The sequence below is a fragment of the Mauremys mutica genome, chromosome 8, assembly GCF_020497125.1.
Source record: "Mauremys mutica isolate MM-2020 ecotype Southern chromosome 8, ASM2049712v1, whole genome shotgun sequence".
Lineage (NCBI taxonomy): Eukaryota > Metazoa > Chordata > Testudines > Geoemydidae > Mauremys > Mauremys mutica.
In genome coordinates, this window is record NC_059079.1 from 100,838,734 (window position 1) to 100,857,724 (window position 18,991).

General features: G+C 41.0%; 1 protein-coding gene across 1 annotated transcript in view; it reads right to left on the reverse strand.

The window, feature by feature from the left end:
• Positions 1-18,991, reverse strand: part of TRPC7 (transient receptor potential cation channel subfamily C member 7) — a 364,174-nt gene that overhangs the window by 203,871 nt on the left and 141,312 nt on the right. The window contains exon 2 of the mRNA XM_045026121.1: positions 15,788-15,990. Within this exon, the coding sequence (XP_044882056.1) occupies positions 15,788-15,837 (50 nt within the window). The 5' untranslated portion in view covers positions 15,838-15,990. The remainder of the gene's footprint in view (positions 1-15,787; positions 15,991-18,991) is intronic.

Here is an 18,991-nt window from a genome sequence, read left to right on the forward strand (position 1 = left end):
CGTTCTTGATTTAAGCAGAAAACTCCTACTGACGTTAACAGGAGTTGTACGTGGAAAGTCCACCGGTGCTGATATCAGCATAGTCAACCTTATGATTTGAAAAACATGAAGAGGGTAGAAGTCAGCCAGAAGGAAACACTGTAAAGCTGAAATAATCTCTGAGAAATCCCAAGCTTTATTTTGGATTGTACACACAACAGCAATACATAATGTCACACGCCAGCAAGCCAGTTCTAGCACTCATTAAAGGGTGTACAACTCAAATGTCAGTTTCTAAAAATCATTCATATTCAGCTTTTGAATTTCCTCACCACACTGTTGATATTTTGTTTTTTTCACTCTTTTATTTCTACATTAAACAGTGAAGCAAGCTATTTAGAATATGCTTGAGGAATTTGGGCACAAACAATCTTTCGAGGATTAATAAATAGCGAGTGGGCATTTTGCTGATTGTATCCTCCTACAGTGTATTAATTATTTTCACCTACAAACATGGCAATTTTCTCACTCCTACTGAATCTGCTGTACGCCATATGCCTTGTCTCTCTCAAAATACACAATTTAGACTTGTCTGTCAAAATATCAGGAAGTAGGTGAATAGTCAAGGAATATGTCTTATTATATTTTCCCCAGGAAATCCTAATACAGAAGTGTTATGCCGTAGAAGTATCTTAAAGCTGCTGTGTGATAAGGTGCAAATACCCCTAGAAAAGTAAGAGATGAGGTACCTGGGCAGTTGATGTTTGTTCTAATCACTGACAGACACTGTAGAAACCATAAGTTGCATAGTTCAGAAATATGCCAACGTTCTCTCAAAATAGGGCTTAAGCGGGATCACATGGTTCATAGCCTTGTGCTATTCAGACAGGTGAATTTCACCAATTGCGAAGCCCTGTTAAACCTGTGACTAAACATGTTGCAAATTTTTCCATAAAGAAAAGCATAGGAAAACATTGATTTCTTATAGCAAACTCACACAAACACATGTACTAATTTGCTATCAAGCATTCTCCAAAGTGAGATTGCAGGAAGGTACAGCAGGCATGCAGCTATTAACTTACCTCTCTGCTACGTAATCTCTGGATATTACATCTTAACTGACTGAAGAGTCAAATTGTAATTTTGTAATGGGGGGAAGGAAGGGGAAAAAATAGGTGCACATTCATTGTTTGTTTTCAATTTTCACTTTCTAAATAACCAGTGTATTAATAAAAAGTTTGAATTCATTGTGATAGGTCACATTACTGCCTTAGTATGAAGCAGAAAACTTTAAAATGAAATTATTATTTGAATCCTGCACTGCAACACTGTCCAATACAACACTACCTGCAATATTCATTCCTGCAGGGCTTCTCAGTTAAAAAAAAAGTATTTTGATGTCTGATAGCCATACGGTAATATCATGCCATGCATCCGACAAAGTGGGTATTCACCCACGAAAGCTCATGCTCCAATACGTTTGTTAGTCTATAAGGTGCCACAGAACTCTTTGCCGCTTATATGGTAATATGTCTTTTTTTTTTAATTACCTCACATCACAAAACTGCATTTGATAATCAAAATGTTGCATGGGCTGTGATTTGCAAGATGGGAGAGAAATTAATGAACTACAAAAAATATGTACCTAAGGAGTGAAGACTTGAATTTTTTTTAAATGAATCAGCTTTTAAAAATTTGAATTAACAACACTGCATCACAAGCATTCTGACTTCAGTGGGAATATTCGAGTGCTTAAGTAAGTTGTTAAATCAGTTAACAGGAGAGTTAATGCAATGACCAGTGTCTGAATTGTCCTTGGTTGGCCAAGTCATTGGAATATGCAGTTTTTCTGCTACTGGGATTCTTGGATATTATTTTGAACAACTTAAGAAAGTCTGAATAAAGCCAGAGTTTTACCCAGGATGCACATGGGAATACACAAGGCTACAATGGAATTCAGGGGCATTCCCTCCCCTGGCCTCAAATAATGTTGATAAAGGTCTCTATTATGCATAAAACTCAGCATTAATTAACATATTCACTCCATGATCTGTTTGAGTCCCTAGGGTCAATTAAACACTCTTTGAAACAACTGACATATTTATAAGTACCTAAGAAACCAAGGTCATTTTAGTAGCTACTCTCATATAGCAAGTAGGCAATTTCGTTTGTAATTATCTATGATCTTTTTGTCATAAAAGGTCCAGAACTTTTCTAAGAGGGATGTATCACTCAATAATTGCCCTGTTCTGTTCATTTCCTCTGAAGTATCTGGGACTGGCCTCTGTCAGAAGACAGGATAGTGGCAAGATAGACCATTAGTCTGACCCAGTATGACGATTTTTCTTTTTTTATGTAATGTTAGGGAGCTGGAAAGGAAGGTTTAAAAGAATCTTAAGCTTTACGTTTGAAATCCTAGGTATCTGTCAGCTACATCCTTAACAATACTTATGCTCCAGCAGTGAAACTGCCAGTAAATACAGCATGAAAATATAGAGATATTGTTCGACACTGCTATTCTGCATTCTTAGTCCCGTATGGTGCCAGATGTTTGTTGGAAAAAGTAGAAAATGCCTTACATTCTGATGCCATCTTCAAACATATTCACTAAGCCACATTGTCTTTTCCCTTGCCCCGGTCTGGTTTTGACTCTTTCTGGTTGTGTTTTGTTGAGGTCAGTTTATATGCTTTGAGATCAGCATATACCCTCATTCACTTTCGCTGGGCTGGGGCTGGAGGCTAAGGTGTGGGAATGGGTGAGGACTCCAGCTGGGGGTGCGAGCTCTGGGGTGGGGTTGGGGATGAGGGGTTTTGGGGCACAGGAGGAAGCTCAGGGCTGGAGCAGAGGGATTTGGAGTGTGGGAGCGGGCTCAGGGCTGGGTCAGGGGTTGGGGTGTGAGAGGGGGTGCAGGGTGTTGGCTCCAGAAGGGGGTTCAAGGCTGAGGCAGAGGGTTGGGATGTGGGCTCTGGGAGGGAATTAGGGTGTGGGAAGGGGTTCTGACCTGGGGCGTGAGTTGGGGTGCGGCAGCAGGAGTGGGTTCAGGCTCCAGCTGGGCAGCGCTTACCTCAGGCAGCTACCGGTTGGCAGCACAGTGGGGTTAAGGTGGGCTCCCGGCCTACCATGGCTCCACGTGGCTCCTGGACGCTGCCAGCATGTCCAGCTCTTAGGCACAGGGGTGGCCAGGTGGCTCTGCGCAGTGCGCGCTGCCTACGCCAACAGGCTCTGCTCCCGTAGCTCCGATTGGCTCGGGGCGGGGGCAGCATGAGAAGCCTTCCTCGGTGCCACAGGGACATGCTGGCTGCTTCTCGGAGCCGTGCGGCACCAGGGAGCCTCCTTAGCCCTGCTGCACCACTGACCAGACTTTTATCAGCCCAGTCAGAGGTGCTGACTGGAGCTGCCAGGGCCCCTTTTCGACCGGGCTTTCCAGTTGAAAACTGGACACTTGGCAACCCTAGTCAGCAACCATGTTTTTAAACTTTTTGTGGGATTCCTATCCTTTCTTGCCCCCCATAATACATGCTATTAATACTTTATTTACATAACTAAAAGGTTAATAGAAATATTATCTAAAGTACATAGTGTAAATAGGATAATCCCCATTTTAAAAAAATATCAGAATATACCAGTTTTTACCATATGCATCTCCGACCAGACAGTTTGAGAAGAATTGCTGTATTTTGGCCTTTTAATGGCCATTTCTGTATTTAATGAAATAGAATCATGTATGGAGATTTATCACTTTAGGAGTCTGAACAAATATCCATTATCCTTAGGCTTGGAAGGATTGGATTTTTATTGGCAAATGTCACGAAACATCAATTTCACCAAACTGACAAAAAAAATACTTCCATCAATCATAATCAAAATTTCCAGGTAGGCAAAGTAACAAATGCTACTTGAGAACTTATCAGAGTTTGATTTAAGGATATTTACTTTTTATATTTTGACGTGATGCTGAAAATTTGTGTTTTAATGGTTGTAAAACTTTAACTTTTTAAATATCAGTGTCTGCTGCCATTAAATAATTGTCTGACCACCCCATCACTTCTCATAACTGAAAATTTGATAAAAATGAATAAAGCTTAAATTTAAACATCAGTATTATCTATCAAAATTATTTAAAAAAAAATCAAATTCTGCCAATTATCCTCCATTCACAGGAAGAGTCTGCATGCATTGCAGAAGCTATAGAGAGATTTGTATAACTATTGTAGGATTTGGCATTGGATTGCTTCCTGAAGAAATGTATCCAATTGTCTGCCAACAATCCCTAATTTATAGATACTTTTGTTATGGTTGCAATACAGTTGGGATTAAATAATACATAAAATCACCACACTATTGAAACTCGCTAAGTTCATATGTAGTTTACCATTGTAAAAAGCAAGGCATCAGAGCTAGGTGGTGATACATAGTGAACAAATAAGATGTCAATTTTTAAACACCATGGGTCAAATAATGTGCTAGCATTAAGATACAGTGCTAGTAAAAGCATGTTTTTCTTTTAGGCAATATGCAGGCATTGTGCATTGTTCTCAGCGTAAATGTTGACTTTGTTCTCAGCTGGAGTTGTCCTTTCAGCACATAAGCATTATGAGCCTAAACCTTCTTCCACTGACTTCAATGGTAGTTGGATCAGAGAAGATGCAAATGTGTAAGTTTCTGGCTACCTGCATTCATGGCCATATGCACGGACTCCTGCTAACTGGCCACATTCTTACGGCCAAGGAAATGATGGATTCGGATAAACAACCTATATACAAGTGTGGATAAGTTTGGTGCATAATTACATCATTACAAATGCAAGTGGATATACCTGAAAACATGGAGATGCAGTTAAGATGGTCCAATACGAATCTGGCTTGGAGATGGTCAGAAGCCAAGGAATATTTGACAGGAAAAATAAAACACCCAGAATTGAGACATTATAAACAGAATTCTTAAAAAAAAAAATTCTTACACACTTACATTTTGATTAAAGTTATTAAAATTCCTTTCTTTAAAACATTCATAGAAAACCTGTGTTGTGTCATAGAAATGCATCTAAGATTAAACAGGTTTCAAACAATTGTTACTTTAATTTAAAACCAGTAGTTTTTATAAATGAAATCTTCTGAGAAGCCAACCTTACATATACAGTATTAATGAAGGAAATACCAAAAATTTACTCAAACATTTGTGCATGGCCATCTATCACTGTACTTTTTAATTTTATGTCTATTACAAATGTGCTAAAAATATATTGAAATGTTTTATTACCATGATCCATCACCTACAGAAAAACCTTTAATAAATCATGATAATCTATTTTATAAATCAGTCACATGCAATAAACAGTATCCACTGCTATGCTTCAATTGACTGTACATTATCCACATAAATTGCCCCATTCAGATTGCTGTAATTAAGACTGTGCTGGCAATTTCTTCATAACTTTTGTTTATAGGCTGTAAAATATTCTCCATGAAGAAACTTAATAAATGGAACAGCCTAAAGCGAGGCACATATCCATAAAACAACATTCAAATCAATAAGGCCATGAAAAATGCAGCAAAAAAGGGGAGGACCATTTATTTCTATTTTGCTGACTCTTATATTCTACTGGCATATATATATATGCAATTTAATTTAGGAATATGCATTATCCTAAAGCAGCTTGTAAACAATTTGAAGAAACTGAACATTTGACACTAGGCTGGGGAAGCAATTTAAAACCACTGCATCATGGAGAGAAGCTAGTCTTTTCAGAAATCCCATTATTCAAGATATTGCCCAAGTATGATTTTGTGTGCATGTATGGATATTGCTAGTATGTGTGTATAGTTTAAAATAATGTTTTTATTGGTAAATGTCACTAAACATCCATTTAAGTTGCAGCAAGGACGGTTTAGGTTGGACATTAGGAAAAGTTTCCTGTCAGGGTGGCTAAGCATTGGAATAAATTGCTCAGGGAGGTTGCGGAATCGCCTTCACTGGAGATTTTTAAGAGCAGATTAGACAAACACACACCTGTCAGGGATAGTCTAGATCAGTGCTTCTCAAAGTCAAGCCGCCGCTTTTTCAGGGAAAAGCCCCTTGCGGACCGGGCCTTTTTTTTTTTTTTTTTTACCTGCCGCGTCCACAGGTTCGGCCGATCATGGCTCCCACGGGCTGTGGTTCACTGCTCCAGGCCAGTGAGGCTGCGGGAAGAGTGGCCACCAAATCCCTCGGCCCACGCCGCTTTCTCTGAACAAGCGGCGGCCCGGCTTTGAGAAGCACTGGTCTAGATAATACTTAATCCTGCCATGAGTCCAGGGGACTGGACTAGATGATCACCCAAGGTCCCTTCTAGTCCTATGATTCTACCACAGCATAACACAGCATTTTATTCAGAGATTGTCTAACCCCTTCTTCAGGTAAACTTTAAGGTTAATAGAAGTTCTAAGATCAAACAAGCTTTTGCAAATGTGTCCCAAACTGCCCTTGAAATATCTTTAATTAATAATGTAGAATTGTCTAACCAACAAGATATGCTCAGCATACTGTTATGGAATAAATAAATTCTGTGTATTCAGACAGATGAGACTTCTAACCTGAATTCTAGCACACATTTTCTATAATATCTAGGCTTAAATTTTCAATGAATTTAAATCAAAATTGTATTAATAATTCATAGCAACTGCAATGAAAGTATAAGATAAAATCAAAAGCACAAGAGGGTTCTCCTGTTGCAGAATTTTCTTGGATAATATATGAATTTCTCACACACACACACGGATAATGTTAAATGCCAATTCATTTAGGTCTTCTTTCTCAATTCTCAAAGATTGAAAGGAGATTTAACATATTATTAGAGAACTCTGCTTGTAGAAATATAAATGCTTTGGCCAAATTACTATGTAAACATAGCAGTACATTTTAAAACGGATCATGGCCAAAGAAAAAGGTTTGTGAATAGAGGATTACAAAATTCAATTTGCCCTCAAATTAGAGTTTAGGTGTTTCTGTTATGGCCTATAACTACATTCTTATTAGTAAATTCATGTTCCATCTTATGAAATGTCATGTGAAATTAATCACTCTTCTGACCAACTGCACATCGAGACTTTTGAGCCGGATTAAATCGGTGTAAACTCTCAGAATATGTGGAACTACTGTTGATATCAATGTAGCGATATCAGCTGTTGATATCAACCTTGGTTGTTGCCTCTCATGGGTCAAATCTTGGTCCACTGAAGCCTATGGGCCCTAGATGGTAAATGTGACTGCAAGGAACCAGACCCTACTCCAAAAATTCAGTAGAAAAACTACCATTGACTTTACTGCAAACGGGATTGGGTCCTAGATTTGACACATTGATCCTTGCCCACCCAGATGGGCTAATGGGTCATTTATCTTTCCAGCTCTTTTGTTGATCATTTACCTGCCCGAATCTGCTATACTTTGGTTATGTTGATTTGGATTTTTGTTTAGGGATGGGTGGTGAGGGATCCTAAGGGTTGATGTAATATCACTAGTGGCAGACCTGTGTGGAGGGAATTGCTGTTTATATTACACACCTTTACCCAATTCCTTTAAGTAAGTACTGTTCAGTGCCATGAATGATGAACCAACTTCACTGGTAACTGTTGTGTATCAGTCAGGAACAAAAGACTCCTGGCATTCTAAGTACTGTAGATTGCACAAATTAAATGTTGTGGGGTTGTAGGGTTTGCAAAGTTAATTTGAAGAGCTAGCTTTACAATACAGAGTAAAACGCTACTCAGCATAAATCAACAACAGCAGAACTTGCTTCCATATTAAACAAAGCTGAACTTTACATGTGCCCAGTGACAGAAATCTTAGCATAAGACAGGCTAACACAAAAAGAAAAGTATGGAAACGTTTAGGTCTCTCAGCATCCAATAGATTATTGTCTGCAATAATTTAAATTAACTATTAATTACAAATAAAAAGAAACCAAGACAAAACCAAATCCTGCAGCTAGCTCTGCAGAAAACAATGTTGAGTTCTGATCCTGCAAATGTAGGTAGTTCCACTGAGATATCAAAATATCTACTCTTATTAAACAAAATCAGTCCTGATTCCAATCTCAACGGAATCGCTTTAGATTTCAACTATTTTAAGTGAAAATACAATCAGATCCATCATACTCTTTTAAAGATGGGACCATACCAAAACCACAGGTGCTCTGCAAAGCCTCATACAACTCTGGGAATGTTCAAACTTGGCATCTATTATTATTATTTAGTTGCATTTTCATAGTGTCCATGAGCTCCAGTCATGGATCAGGGCCCACTGTGCTAGGTGCTGTACAAATAGAGAATAAAACAAGACAGTCCCTGCCCAAGGGTCTTGCAGTCTAAGACAAGAGACAACCGATGAATTCAGGAGCAGGCATACAAGGAAACAATAAGGTGATAGTGGTCAGCATGATACGCAGTGGTCTCATCACACCAGCCCCCTAACCATTGTCAAGTTTTTGTAGACCTCAAGGAAAAGCAGAGTTCTGAGGAGGATAATGAGTTAGTTGTGCAGATGTTTATGGGGAGCTATTCTAAAGCATGAAGGTCACATGGGAGAAAGCGTAAAGATGCTTGTTGAACAAGTGAGTGAAGGGGGCTGACATCACGGGCTGATCATAGATGAGAGTCGACCTTGCAGTTCTGAATGAGAGATGATAGGTAGGGTGGGAAAAGTCAGGAAGGGTCTTGAAAGTGAAGACAAGTAGCTTATCTTTGATGCAATACAGAAGAGGGAGCCAAAGAAGGGATGCAAAGAGGATGATAACATGAATTAACACGTCAAATGGTCTTGACCTGTGTGCTCGGATACCATTGTGAGTACAATGTAAAACCATGGATGTGCAGAACTTTGTGAAGGGCGAAATCCAGACACTGGATTTGGCCACCCCCATATGGCAAGGTGTTTAAAATCCAGATTCAAATGTTGGTATATGGGCACAAGCATCTGAGCATAAGACTAAGTTTCTTCAAAAACTAAATTGAAAACAAGTGTCACATTAACCCTTGACAGCATGGTCTAATGATATCCACTGGAAATCTCTAACACTTTCTGACACAGGTTGGTGGGAACAGAAGAATAGGAGAAGGTCTGCGAATTATAAATGTGCTTTGGTCATTATACTTGTACACCTCTGCTTTTGTCCAGATTATACCACCACCACCACCACCACCCTGCATTTGAAGTTAGCAATATTAGCTTCAGTGAGACCCAAGACAGAAAGTTCCTTCTCCTTCTGCTTTAGTGGCTGGTCCACCTCAAGGGAGAAAAGAATGGAAAGGGCGTGATCACTTTCTTGACCTACAGATAAACAGAAGAATTCAGCATATAAATTAGAACTGTGCAAAATATTCATTCTGAAGCCTGAAACTCCGCAGATTTAAAGTTGTATTACACATGTAATGTTTAGACTAGGTTCACTGAGGCTGATAACTACAAGCTGAATTTTGTGTAAACCTGGGAAGCTTTGTGGGTTAGATGGAAACCATGCAAAGCCCCATTCGTTTCATATCATTTTAACTTGAAATAGACCAAAATGTGGTTTGTTCAGTTTTTTATGGATGAGTTTTTTACTTCACCGAGACCTGAAATCAACAAATAAATTCAATGGGTATTGTGAATAACCGCAAAAAGAAAAAAAAATGAACCAACATTCCTGTGAACTAAAACCATCCTACTTCTTGCCTTTTCTCAAAGTATTATCACAAAGTCCTATGTAAACAAACACCAAACTGAATATTTATTGATCACTAATTTAGGGTGGCTGAATGGAAAAGTCACACTGGATGGCAGTGGCTAGCCTGTTTGATACAGAATCATGCATTTGTCAATTTGCAGATTATTCTGCCAGTGTAATTTGCCTATTGCTTGGCAACCAATCCAGCTATTATTTTCAAAAGATAAGTAAATGAATGTATACTGATGAGTAGGGGACATTTACAAACCTCCCTGACACACTATGTAACTGAACATCATCATACACATAATATTGCATGCAATGTAAATCCCAGCCAAACTCATTTAATTTCTTCACAAACACCCTCAGAATGACTCCAAAGTAGAAAGAACTTTATAATCAGGAAGATTTAAAAGTTAATAGGAAAAAACACACACACACACACACAGATTTTTGAATGGAGTAATATTTGTACTCAATAAAACCCTGTGCAGAAAGGACATGTTTTTAAACAGGTCAATGGCGTAAATTTGCCAGTTCAGTTCAGGTGGGGAGAGCTGGGGGGCTGGGAAGAACCTCATGCTGGTGTGAGCTTCCCTCCAAAGATCCCCAAAAGTATAAGTTCCCTCCTGCAACCCCTCAATGAGGATCTAAGCACTTCCCATTCCCCCTCCCCACCTGCTTCCAAATTTCCAGTTTTGCCTCCCTCTCCCACCAAACACCCTTCAATTCTCCATTCCCTCTCTCCCACCAAGCTGCTGCCTCCAAACATCCCCCCAACCCCAAAACACTTTATCCTCCCTCTCAACCTCCCCCCACCAAATAACACCTCAAAATATATCCTCCCTCCCAGCTCCAGTCCATACCGGAGTGGCCTTCAATGTGGAGGAAGAACTGGAGCAGCTGTTGCTGCTGCCTGCTGGACAAGGAGCCTCGATCCATTTTCTGCTCTTGTGCCTCCTGCTCTGCACTCAGAGCCTATGAGAAGGCGAATCATGTTTTCAGAGAGCATCCTCTGCCTCCTGCCTGCCTAGCAGGGGGAAAGAACAGCCCTTGGGCCTAGGTAGCTACAGCTGCACCTGTTTCCTCCCTGCTCAAGAGCTGATCAGTGCGCAAAGAATGCTGAGCTCTGCTCTAAGCAGCAGTCCCTTTCCTCCCCTCCCCCAGGTGGGCAATGGTAGTTGGCGGGGGAGGAACATTCCCCTGTATCCACTTAATATTGGGCCCAGGAACCCACTTGTCCATAGTAGGCAAGATTAATAGTGAAATGATCTGGGGACCTCTATATGTGATTTGATTATTTCCTAACAAAACAAAACTAAAAGCAATAGGACCAAACTGAGCAGTTTGATTCTTCAGTGCTGAGCCCACTGAATTCAGAAGACTAACACATACTTATTCCTCTTAGCCACAGGCAATTGTTTGCAGGTTTCATAGGGGTGGGGAATTATCAACCCCCTCAAGTTTGCTTGGAGTTTGTTTTGCAAAAGACACTGGGAAACTCACAGGTCCTGCCCCACCTCCATCCTATAAAGGCTGTCATGCCAGGTGAGTCTCAGCTACCAGTCCCAAGAAACTGGATGCTCTAGGGGCAGTTGGTTCCTGGTCCTGCAAAAAATGGAACAGGACATCTTCCTGTGATTTTACAAGCCTCAGTCTATCCCCAGCAGTTCTCTGGAGACGGCTGGTGGATGAGAGAGAGAAACCTGTTCCCTAAAGATCACCAGGCTACCCTCCAGAAGCCTTCCAAGATCTTGAGTTGTAGAACCTTTCCAGTATCTAGGCTCAGTTTTGGAGTTATGAAGGAAACTCGGAAGCAGGGCAGTTTCATGTGGTTCTGAATTTGTAATGAAGTTTCACACAAATCTACTTTTTCCAATTGACACAGATGAAAAATGCACGTTCAGAAACAAACAAAACAAAGGGAAGTTAGTGCTTACCCAGTTTCTAGGCAGCCAGCGAATAACTAGCTCAACGCTGACCAGTGGAGACTATGGGGCGTTTTACTTCATGGTAGCCTGGGAAAGGTGCTTCCACATCAAGCCAAACAAAACTGTAACAATCTGAACTGGAAATGCTCTGCCTGCACCAGATCAATAGTTTGTTAACTGAGAGAGGATTTCAGCCCATGTCACTCAGGGTGTCTCTTCATTTTTAACTCAAGTTAGCTAATATGTGGTAAAATCCTAGCGAAGACAAAACAGTTTATAGTTTTCATACAAGTCAGCAGGTTGAGTTAAAGACTAGGGTTTATCTTGACCTGCTAATTCATGCAAAATTACAGACTGCTTTGTCTTAACCTTGTGTTAATTCAATTGAGTTAAGAACACTTTTTTCTCCCTAATGAGGGCAATGCCAGAGACAGGAGGGAAGATACAGAAACTTCCCACATCTGACTCAGTTAGGGTAGGTTGTTTTTTTTAATGGAATTTTGTTTATTTCATAACAATTCCAAACCCCTATTCTACTTTGGAAACAGAATCAGTATTTTTTAAGCCACTGATAGTTCTTCTGATTAAAAGATACCACAGAGCTGCTTATTGTTTAGTGATTCATTTACTGCTGAGTACTTTTACATTTCTATAAAATGCCTCCATCCATAGTCTGTGTGTAGCAGTGTGGGTGGAAGCCAGATCTGAGAGGATGTTTAGCAAAATTGGGAGAGTTACATGCCTGACATTGGTCAATGATTGGTGAGAAAAATTACTCCATTTGCGCAATTACAGTGGAAACAAACTTCTCCTGTGCCAATAAGCTGTACAGCACATTCAGAATAATGGGGGAGCTGATATGAGAGAACACACTGAACAATTCCATCCAGGCTTCCTGCTGATATCACAAGCCAAGAGTACAGCTTTGAGTGGATTCTGATTGGAACTGAGCAAAATGTTTCAACAATGTTTCTCCCCCACCCAGTAAAAAAAAATGCAAATTTGGCAACACTTTCACAAATGTTATCAGTTTTGCCCAATTGTTTGTTTGGGAAAATATTCTGAAACTCACAAAATATTTCTAGTTTTTGGGTCAAAACAACTTTTCATTAAGAAATTTCATTTTTAAAAATTCAAACATTTTAAAATGCTCAAAACTGGAACAATACATTGAGTTGGATCCTGAGTGAGTTGTTTTTCAACTTTTCAATTTGTGGAACATTTCAAAAAAAAATAAATGCAAGTTTCAATTTGACCCAAAAGAAATGTCTTCATTTTTTTTCAGAATTCCCAAAGGGGAAAAAAATTTTATTCACACAGCTCTAGTTCTGATATCCCTGAAACCACTGTGTGACTTGTTAATCTTTGCTTCCCTGCTGTTCACTGGCTCCTTTCCCCTGCCAGTGGGGTGTGAAACAGAAACCCACATAGAAAACCTGGGTGTCGAAATATGATCACGTTGAAACAAGACTCTTGTTTTACTTGGAGTGAGAAATGGGCTGGATTTTGCCAACATGAGTGTTTGAAGGCATATGGCAGGGCTGCGAGGCCCCAGAAGGAACCCTGACTGATTCAACCAGAATTCCACCAAGAGGCTCTCCGACAGACAGAGCACAATGGAACCCCTGCTGCACTGCTCCCAGACCCGCCTGGCCTGGCTAGGTGTGTGGGAGACAGAACCATGGCCAGATCTCCCCCTTCCTCCGTGTCCTCTTTTAAGCACCTCGCATCCATGGGGGCGCTCAGAGAGCAGTGGCTAGAGTCTTCTATTGGGATTGCAGCCTGTCTCTGTGCAGAGGTTTAAGAGAGATACTGTGTGTGCACACGGGGGCAGGCATGTGTGTCCTGCACTTTCTCCTCCACCCTCTTTGCACATGCAATTTGTTCCCAGATTTGGAAAACAAGTATTTCCCCAAAGTTCCTTAAAAATAAATACATGACAAGATAAGCACGGGAGGGTGAGGGGGGAAGGAATCAGATTCAGACTTTGGACTCAGACTGAGAATTACAAGTTTTATAACCTCAAAAATAGATTCACCATTTTTTTCCACAATCCCATAATTGTAATCACCCTCTTACGAAAGGGCAATTATATTGCATATAGCAGCAAAGGATATAGTTATATGGTACAAAGTGATTATTTAAAATCCTCTCCTCATGAGATTACTTTTCTCTTACTGTCATTGTTTCCCCTACAGGAATGTAGACACTGAGCGATGTGCACTGATCCTCATTTGTATGAGATTTAACAAGTCCACAGGGCTGAATTCTGTCTTCGGTTACACTGATTTACACAATTACTCTGAGTTTACAGAGTAACTCTATTCCCTTGGGCCTCAGGCAAGAGCAGCAGCACCGTGCAGCTTGGCCAGTGAGTATTATCCCCAGAGTAGGAGTCTTCCCAGGGGAATGCAGAGTTTCCATTGGCAGATCTGGTCAGATGAAAATACAACAGTGTCCCACACCCTCTCATCCACTGGATCCAGCCTCGAACACCCCATTGCGCTTCCTGTTGTGCATGTCCTGCAAAGTAGCCTCTCCTTGAGTTGTGGGGTGTGCCAGAATTGGGACATCAAACGTCTACTACACACTCTTCCAGGTGAGTTTTTCTGACAGACTTGTGAATGCAACACCCTGCCAGAAGTCAGTAAGTAAAAACAGAATAGTCCAAACAATCCTACATAAAAATCTTTAGAAAGCAGTTTTCCCTTTACTTTTTCCTGTTGTATGTAATGAAATGAATACACAGATCTTAACAAACACGTAAGCAATTACACGCCTCCCCCCAGGATCTGTCCATTAAGATGAGAAGTCAGAGTGCTTGAAACAGCCAATTTTAAATACACTTTGATCAACTGATGGCTCAGGATGACTCTGAGATTACTTCTGCAGGGAAGACAAAGAAAATTGATCCATACTATCACTGGCAAGAAAAAAAGAGTCCTGAAGGAATAATCCTAAAATGCATTACCTTTAATTCGAGCAATGGAACATTTCATTTAATTTTAAGATGCCTTGGAAGATTTGCTGTTTGTCCTATAGTTGAGCAGTTTTTTTTGGATAAAAGTTTATCATAGCAACCAGACAGACCCTAATATATTGTTTAATAAAAGCAATCCTACTTCTTTTTGTATGATCTTTCCTAGCCATCATCTTTATGTATAGAATTTGTTTTTAGAACGTAAGAACATAGCAGCTGCCATGTGCCTCCACAGGGTCACCTTCGCCTGATCCCCACCAAAATGCATCTCTGCCTGCAGAGCCCAATGGAGCTGTGTTACAAAATGCACAGGGTGTACAGACCTACTGGGAAACCTGCCATATCCTCTCCATCCATCTTCTGGCAAGAACATGCTCAGACAAAACACTCATGGGTGGGCAAAGTACTCTCGACACCAGGTCCTGATCAGTCCTGGCTATGCCCTTAGAAACGGCTCATGTTTATTCATGATATCCATTTTTTGCTTCATGGGAGTTATGGAGAGAATTAAGCCTATGTTCTGGAACTAGGAAAGCTTTGGGTTTTTTCCTATATTGAAGGAGTGACAGAAGGACAATGTGAGAGACCCATTGAACGCTGTTAATTGTGTTGTGTGGAAATGTCCCCAAACCAGAGGAGCGCACTTCAAATACACCATACACAGAATAATGCACAGCCTTATTTTTAATGTGTGAAAGCGTTCTAAACTCCAAGGGCCCAAAGCGAGCCCTTGTTTCCCCACACAAACACACACACAGAATCTTACTGCTCAGGGGAGCTGGAACAATTTTTATAGCGGGGGTGCTGAGAGCCACTGAATCAAACTGTAAACCCTTTATATAATGGAAACCACTTGAAGCCGGGGTTGTGAGCAGCACACCCCTAGTTCCAGCACCTATGTTACTGCTTGGATTTTAATGGTGCCAGAGGACGACTGCCAGGAAAATTTCAAAGCAGCCTACCGGTGTGAGGTATGTAAATGAGTAAAACAAAAGCAAACAAACAGTAAAGAGGTCACAGAGAAGACAGTCTGTGGCATATACACAACTCACCCTCCGGTATATAATTTATAATTTTATTTTAAATCATGCTTTCCACCTCCTGACCAGCCAGCAACGATTAGTCAATGCCTAGATCTATCCAGCTGTGCCCTTCCTGCTTCTTCCTCCCTCTTCATCATTGACTTGTTCTTTTATTTGCTGAAACTTTTCACTTACCCTTGGCTGTTTTGGCAAGCTGCCAAGATAGAGGAGCACTGCAAAGACATCTATTCCAGTTCAGACGTGTAAGTCTCTTGCACACAAATCCCATTGCTCTCCCATCACACCAAGCCACCTGTCTAACTCTTCCCTTGCTGAGTTGGACAGGTTCAAGTTTCACGTTCTGGTTGCCGGTGTGAGCTCCAAGAAGCAGAAGCATGCTAGCAGGGAAGAAAGAAGGAGGGATGTCAATATTGTATTAATGACATTCCTTTCAGGGCCCTGTATCAGGCGTTTATAAAGCATCGGCATTTAGCTTGAGCTCTTTAACGATGGCTTCCAAAGCAATTTCCTCAGACATTAAGGGAGGGCAGATTTTGCCCTGTAGCATTTCCGTGTAATTTTTACACATACAGGTGATGTTTCACTTGTATACTGAGATGACAGTTTGGTGAATGTAAGAAAGACACTGTCAATATGATACACGAGGAACTCCCAATGCAAATGCCAATAGTTCCAGCTTAGACATGTTTAAACTTAAAGGTGAGGTTCCAATTGAAAAATTATATTGTAAAATGGCAACTTCTTACTCAGCAACTCTGCTCAATTTGTATAGTCAGTCATTGCTGCAGATTTTGGTGACTAATATATGTGTTTACTACTTTCTACTCCTGAGGCCACTTCTGAAAATGTTGACCTCCTTTGGCCAAAGATAGGTTTCAGAGTAGCACCATGTTAGTCTGTATCTACAAAAAGAACAGGAGTACTTGTGGCACCTTAGAGACTAACAAATTTGTTAGTCTCTAAAGTGCCACAAGTACTCCTGTTCTTTTGGCCAAAAAGTTACCTCCCTAATCTCCCAAAATGTCAGCCCTGACACCATTGTCAGTGCCTCTAGTCCTCACTTAATGTCAACCTTCCTGTCACCTAAGCAGAAGAGTGAAAATGGAAGTAGCACTTTGAGTCAAATAAACAAAAGCCACTCTGAACTTGGCAATTGCAGTAACAGCATCCCTATCCAACCTCACGCACAGCTGCGGACACAGGAAAGTAGCCACATTCAATCTGGTCTTCATTCACAGCTACAGCTATAGCTGCAGCTGCAAGAAACACTCCCAGAGGAAATGCATGCACAAAAATGAGAAGGGAGCAGAAGAGGTGACGTGCAAATATAAATGAAATAAGCCAAAAATAAAATGTAAAAATCACATCAAAAGAGCAAGCTGGATGCAGATGAAATTCATTACAGTAAATAACTAATTAACATGCCAGTGTCCATATCACCTGCTCTCTCATCACACTGTCCCAAAAAAGAAACTTCATGATGCAAGATGTACCTCTCCAGGCAATGTTGGCAAAATTAGACAAGGTTAGTGGTTGTGGCACATTGATTAGGAGAACATTATTGCAATTATTTGTGTCTGTCTTGCTAGAAATATGGCATTAGTGTCTGCCATGTACGAAGCAATGTGGCCATACCTGTTCTTTGCTTTAAGAAGTATGTATTTTTGACTTAAAGTCAAAGGGTAGACAGAGAAAAGGTATTTCTAGCATAATGACACTAGGAGTGCTTCCATCGTGTTTTCTGCAAGAAACGCATATACAAGGTAAAAAGCAAGCTGTGAGCATGAGAGCGCCAAACTAGTAGTATTTCCTGAGAGAGGAAACTGTCTCCTACAAAGGATGTGTGGCCTAGTGGATAGAAACATAACTAGGACTCAGGAGATGTGGGTTCTATTCCTGCCTTTGACCTGGGAGAAGTCATTTCACTTCTCCATATCTCAGATTTCCCCATCTGTAAAAATGGGGCTAATGACACCAAACTCCTGTGTAAAGTGCTTTGAGATCTACTGGTGAAAAGTGCTATATAAAAGCTAGGTATTATCATTATTTACTCTGGCCAGAAGCACAGCTTCCCTCCTCCCACAGCCTTGATGAAATTAACAGCACATTCACATACCTTAGGTGACACTTCCTACACACAGTGTAGGAAACTCCCGCTGAGCAGGTTGAAGCAGTACGGAGCACTAGTCGCATTTTGTAATGCTATCAGAGATGGATTTGGAATGTGATGAGGTTCAGATACAGTCAACAGCAATGGGTTATGGGACTAGTTTAGATCCAAATATAGGGAGATATTGAGCAGTTCTTGTGAGATTTTGCCCCAGTTAGTGGAAATCTTATGAGAACAATTGATCTCACAAAGTATCCACCATCTTGCACCAAAACCTCACATACACTGCTGTTCTAACAGGATTTCAGCCACACCTACGTCCCTTCCCATGTTAAATATGAAGCAGAAGCGAAACTGAAGGGCTTGCTACAAATCTGGATATTTACAATTAAAAACAAAACAAAATTAAACCTGGGTCTCAAATTTAGTCTCCCAAATCAATATTTAGATAACTTGATAAAGATGGCTTCATTTCCAGTTGAGCAGGAAGTCTCCAATTACATTTTAAGACATTGGGTTGTGCATGTGAAAGTGAAGCAAGAGCTAATGATAATGTTTGGGCCAGGCAGGGAGAGGGAGGATAAATGGTGATGAGCTGGACCAGCCCACTAGGTGGCACAGGGCTTCAGTGAGACTTTGGCTAAAGACAAGCACAAGGCTAGTACAGGTGTTCAGGCTAGAGTAAGCATCTGAGTAGGAAGGGATCCCTGGGCACAGGCTATGGTCTAGGCAGTAAGAATCCCCAGGCTAGCATTAGGGTTTTGGCCAATAAGGGTCACCAGGAGTAAGGTCAAGGTCTGTAGGACTCGTGAAGCCAGGGTGAGGGCTGGGGTCAATAGAGGTCTCCGGTAGTAAGGTTGGGGCAGTAGGGCTCTTGGAGCAAGGATGTAGGGCTGGTCTGGGAGAGGACACCGCAATCGAATTAGAGTCCAGGCCAGGAGACATCCCCAGGCTTAGGGTTGGGGCCTGGGTTAGTGGAAGTCTCCAGTAGTAAGGTTTGAGTCAGTGGGGCTCCCTGGTCTAGGGCTGGGGCCAAAAGAAGTCTCAAGAGCTAGGGTTAGGGTTCCAGGCTAGTAGGCATCTTCAGGCTAGGGATTGGACCAATAAGGCACCCCAGGCTATGGTTAGAGTTAGGGTTCAGGCCAGTGATGCTCTCTGGCCCAGGGTTGGGGCTGATAGTGATCCCCCACAGTCTAGGGTTAGGGTTAATTTGAAGCCAACAGAGGTTCCTGAGCTAGAGTTAGGCTTGGAGCCGGTGCAATTTCCTA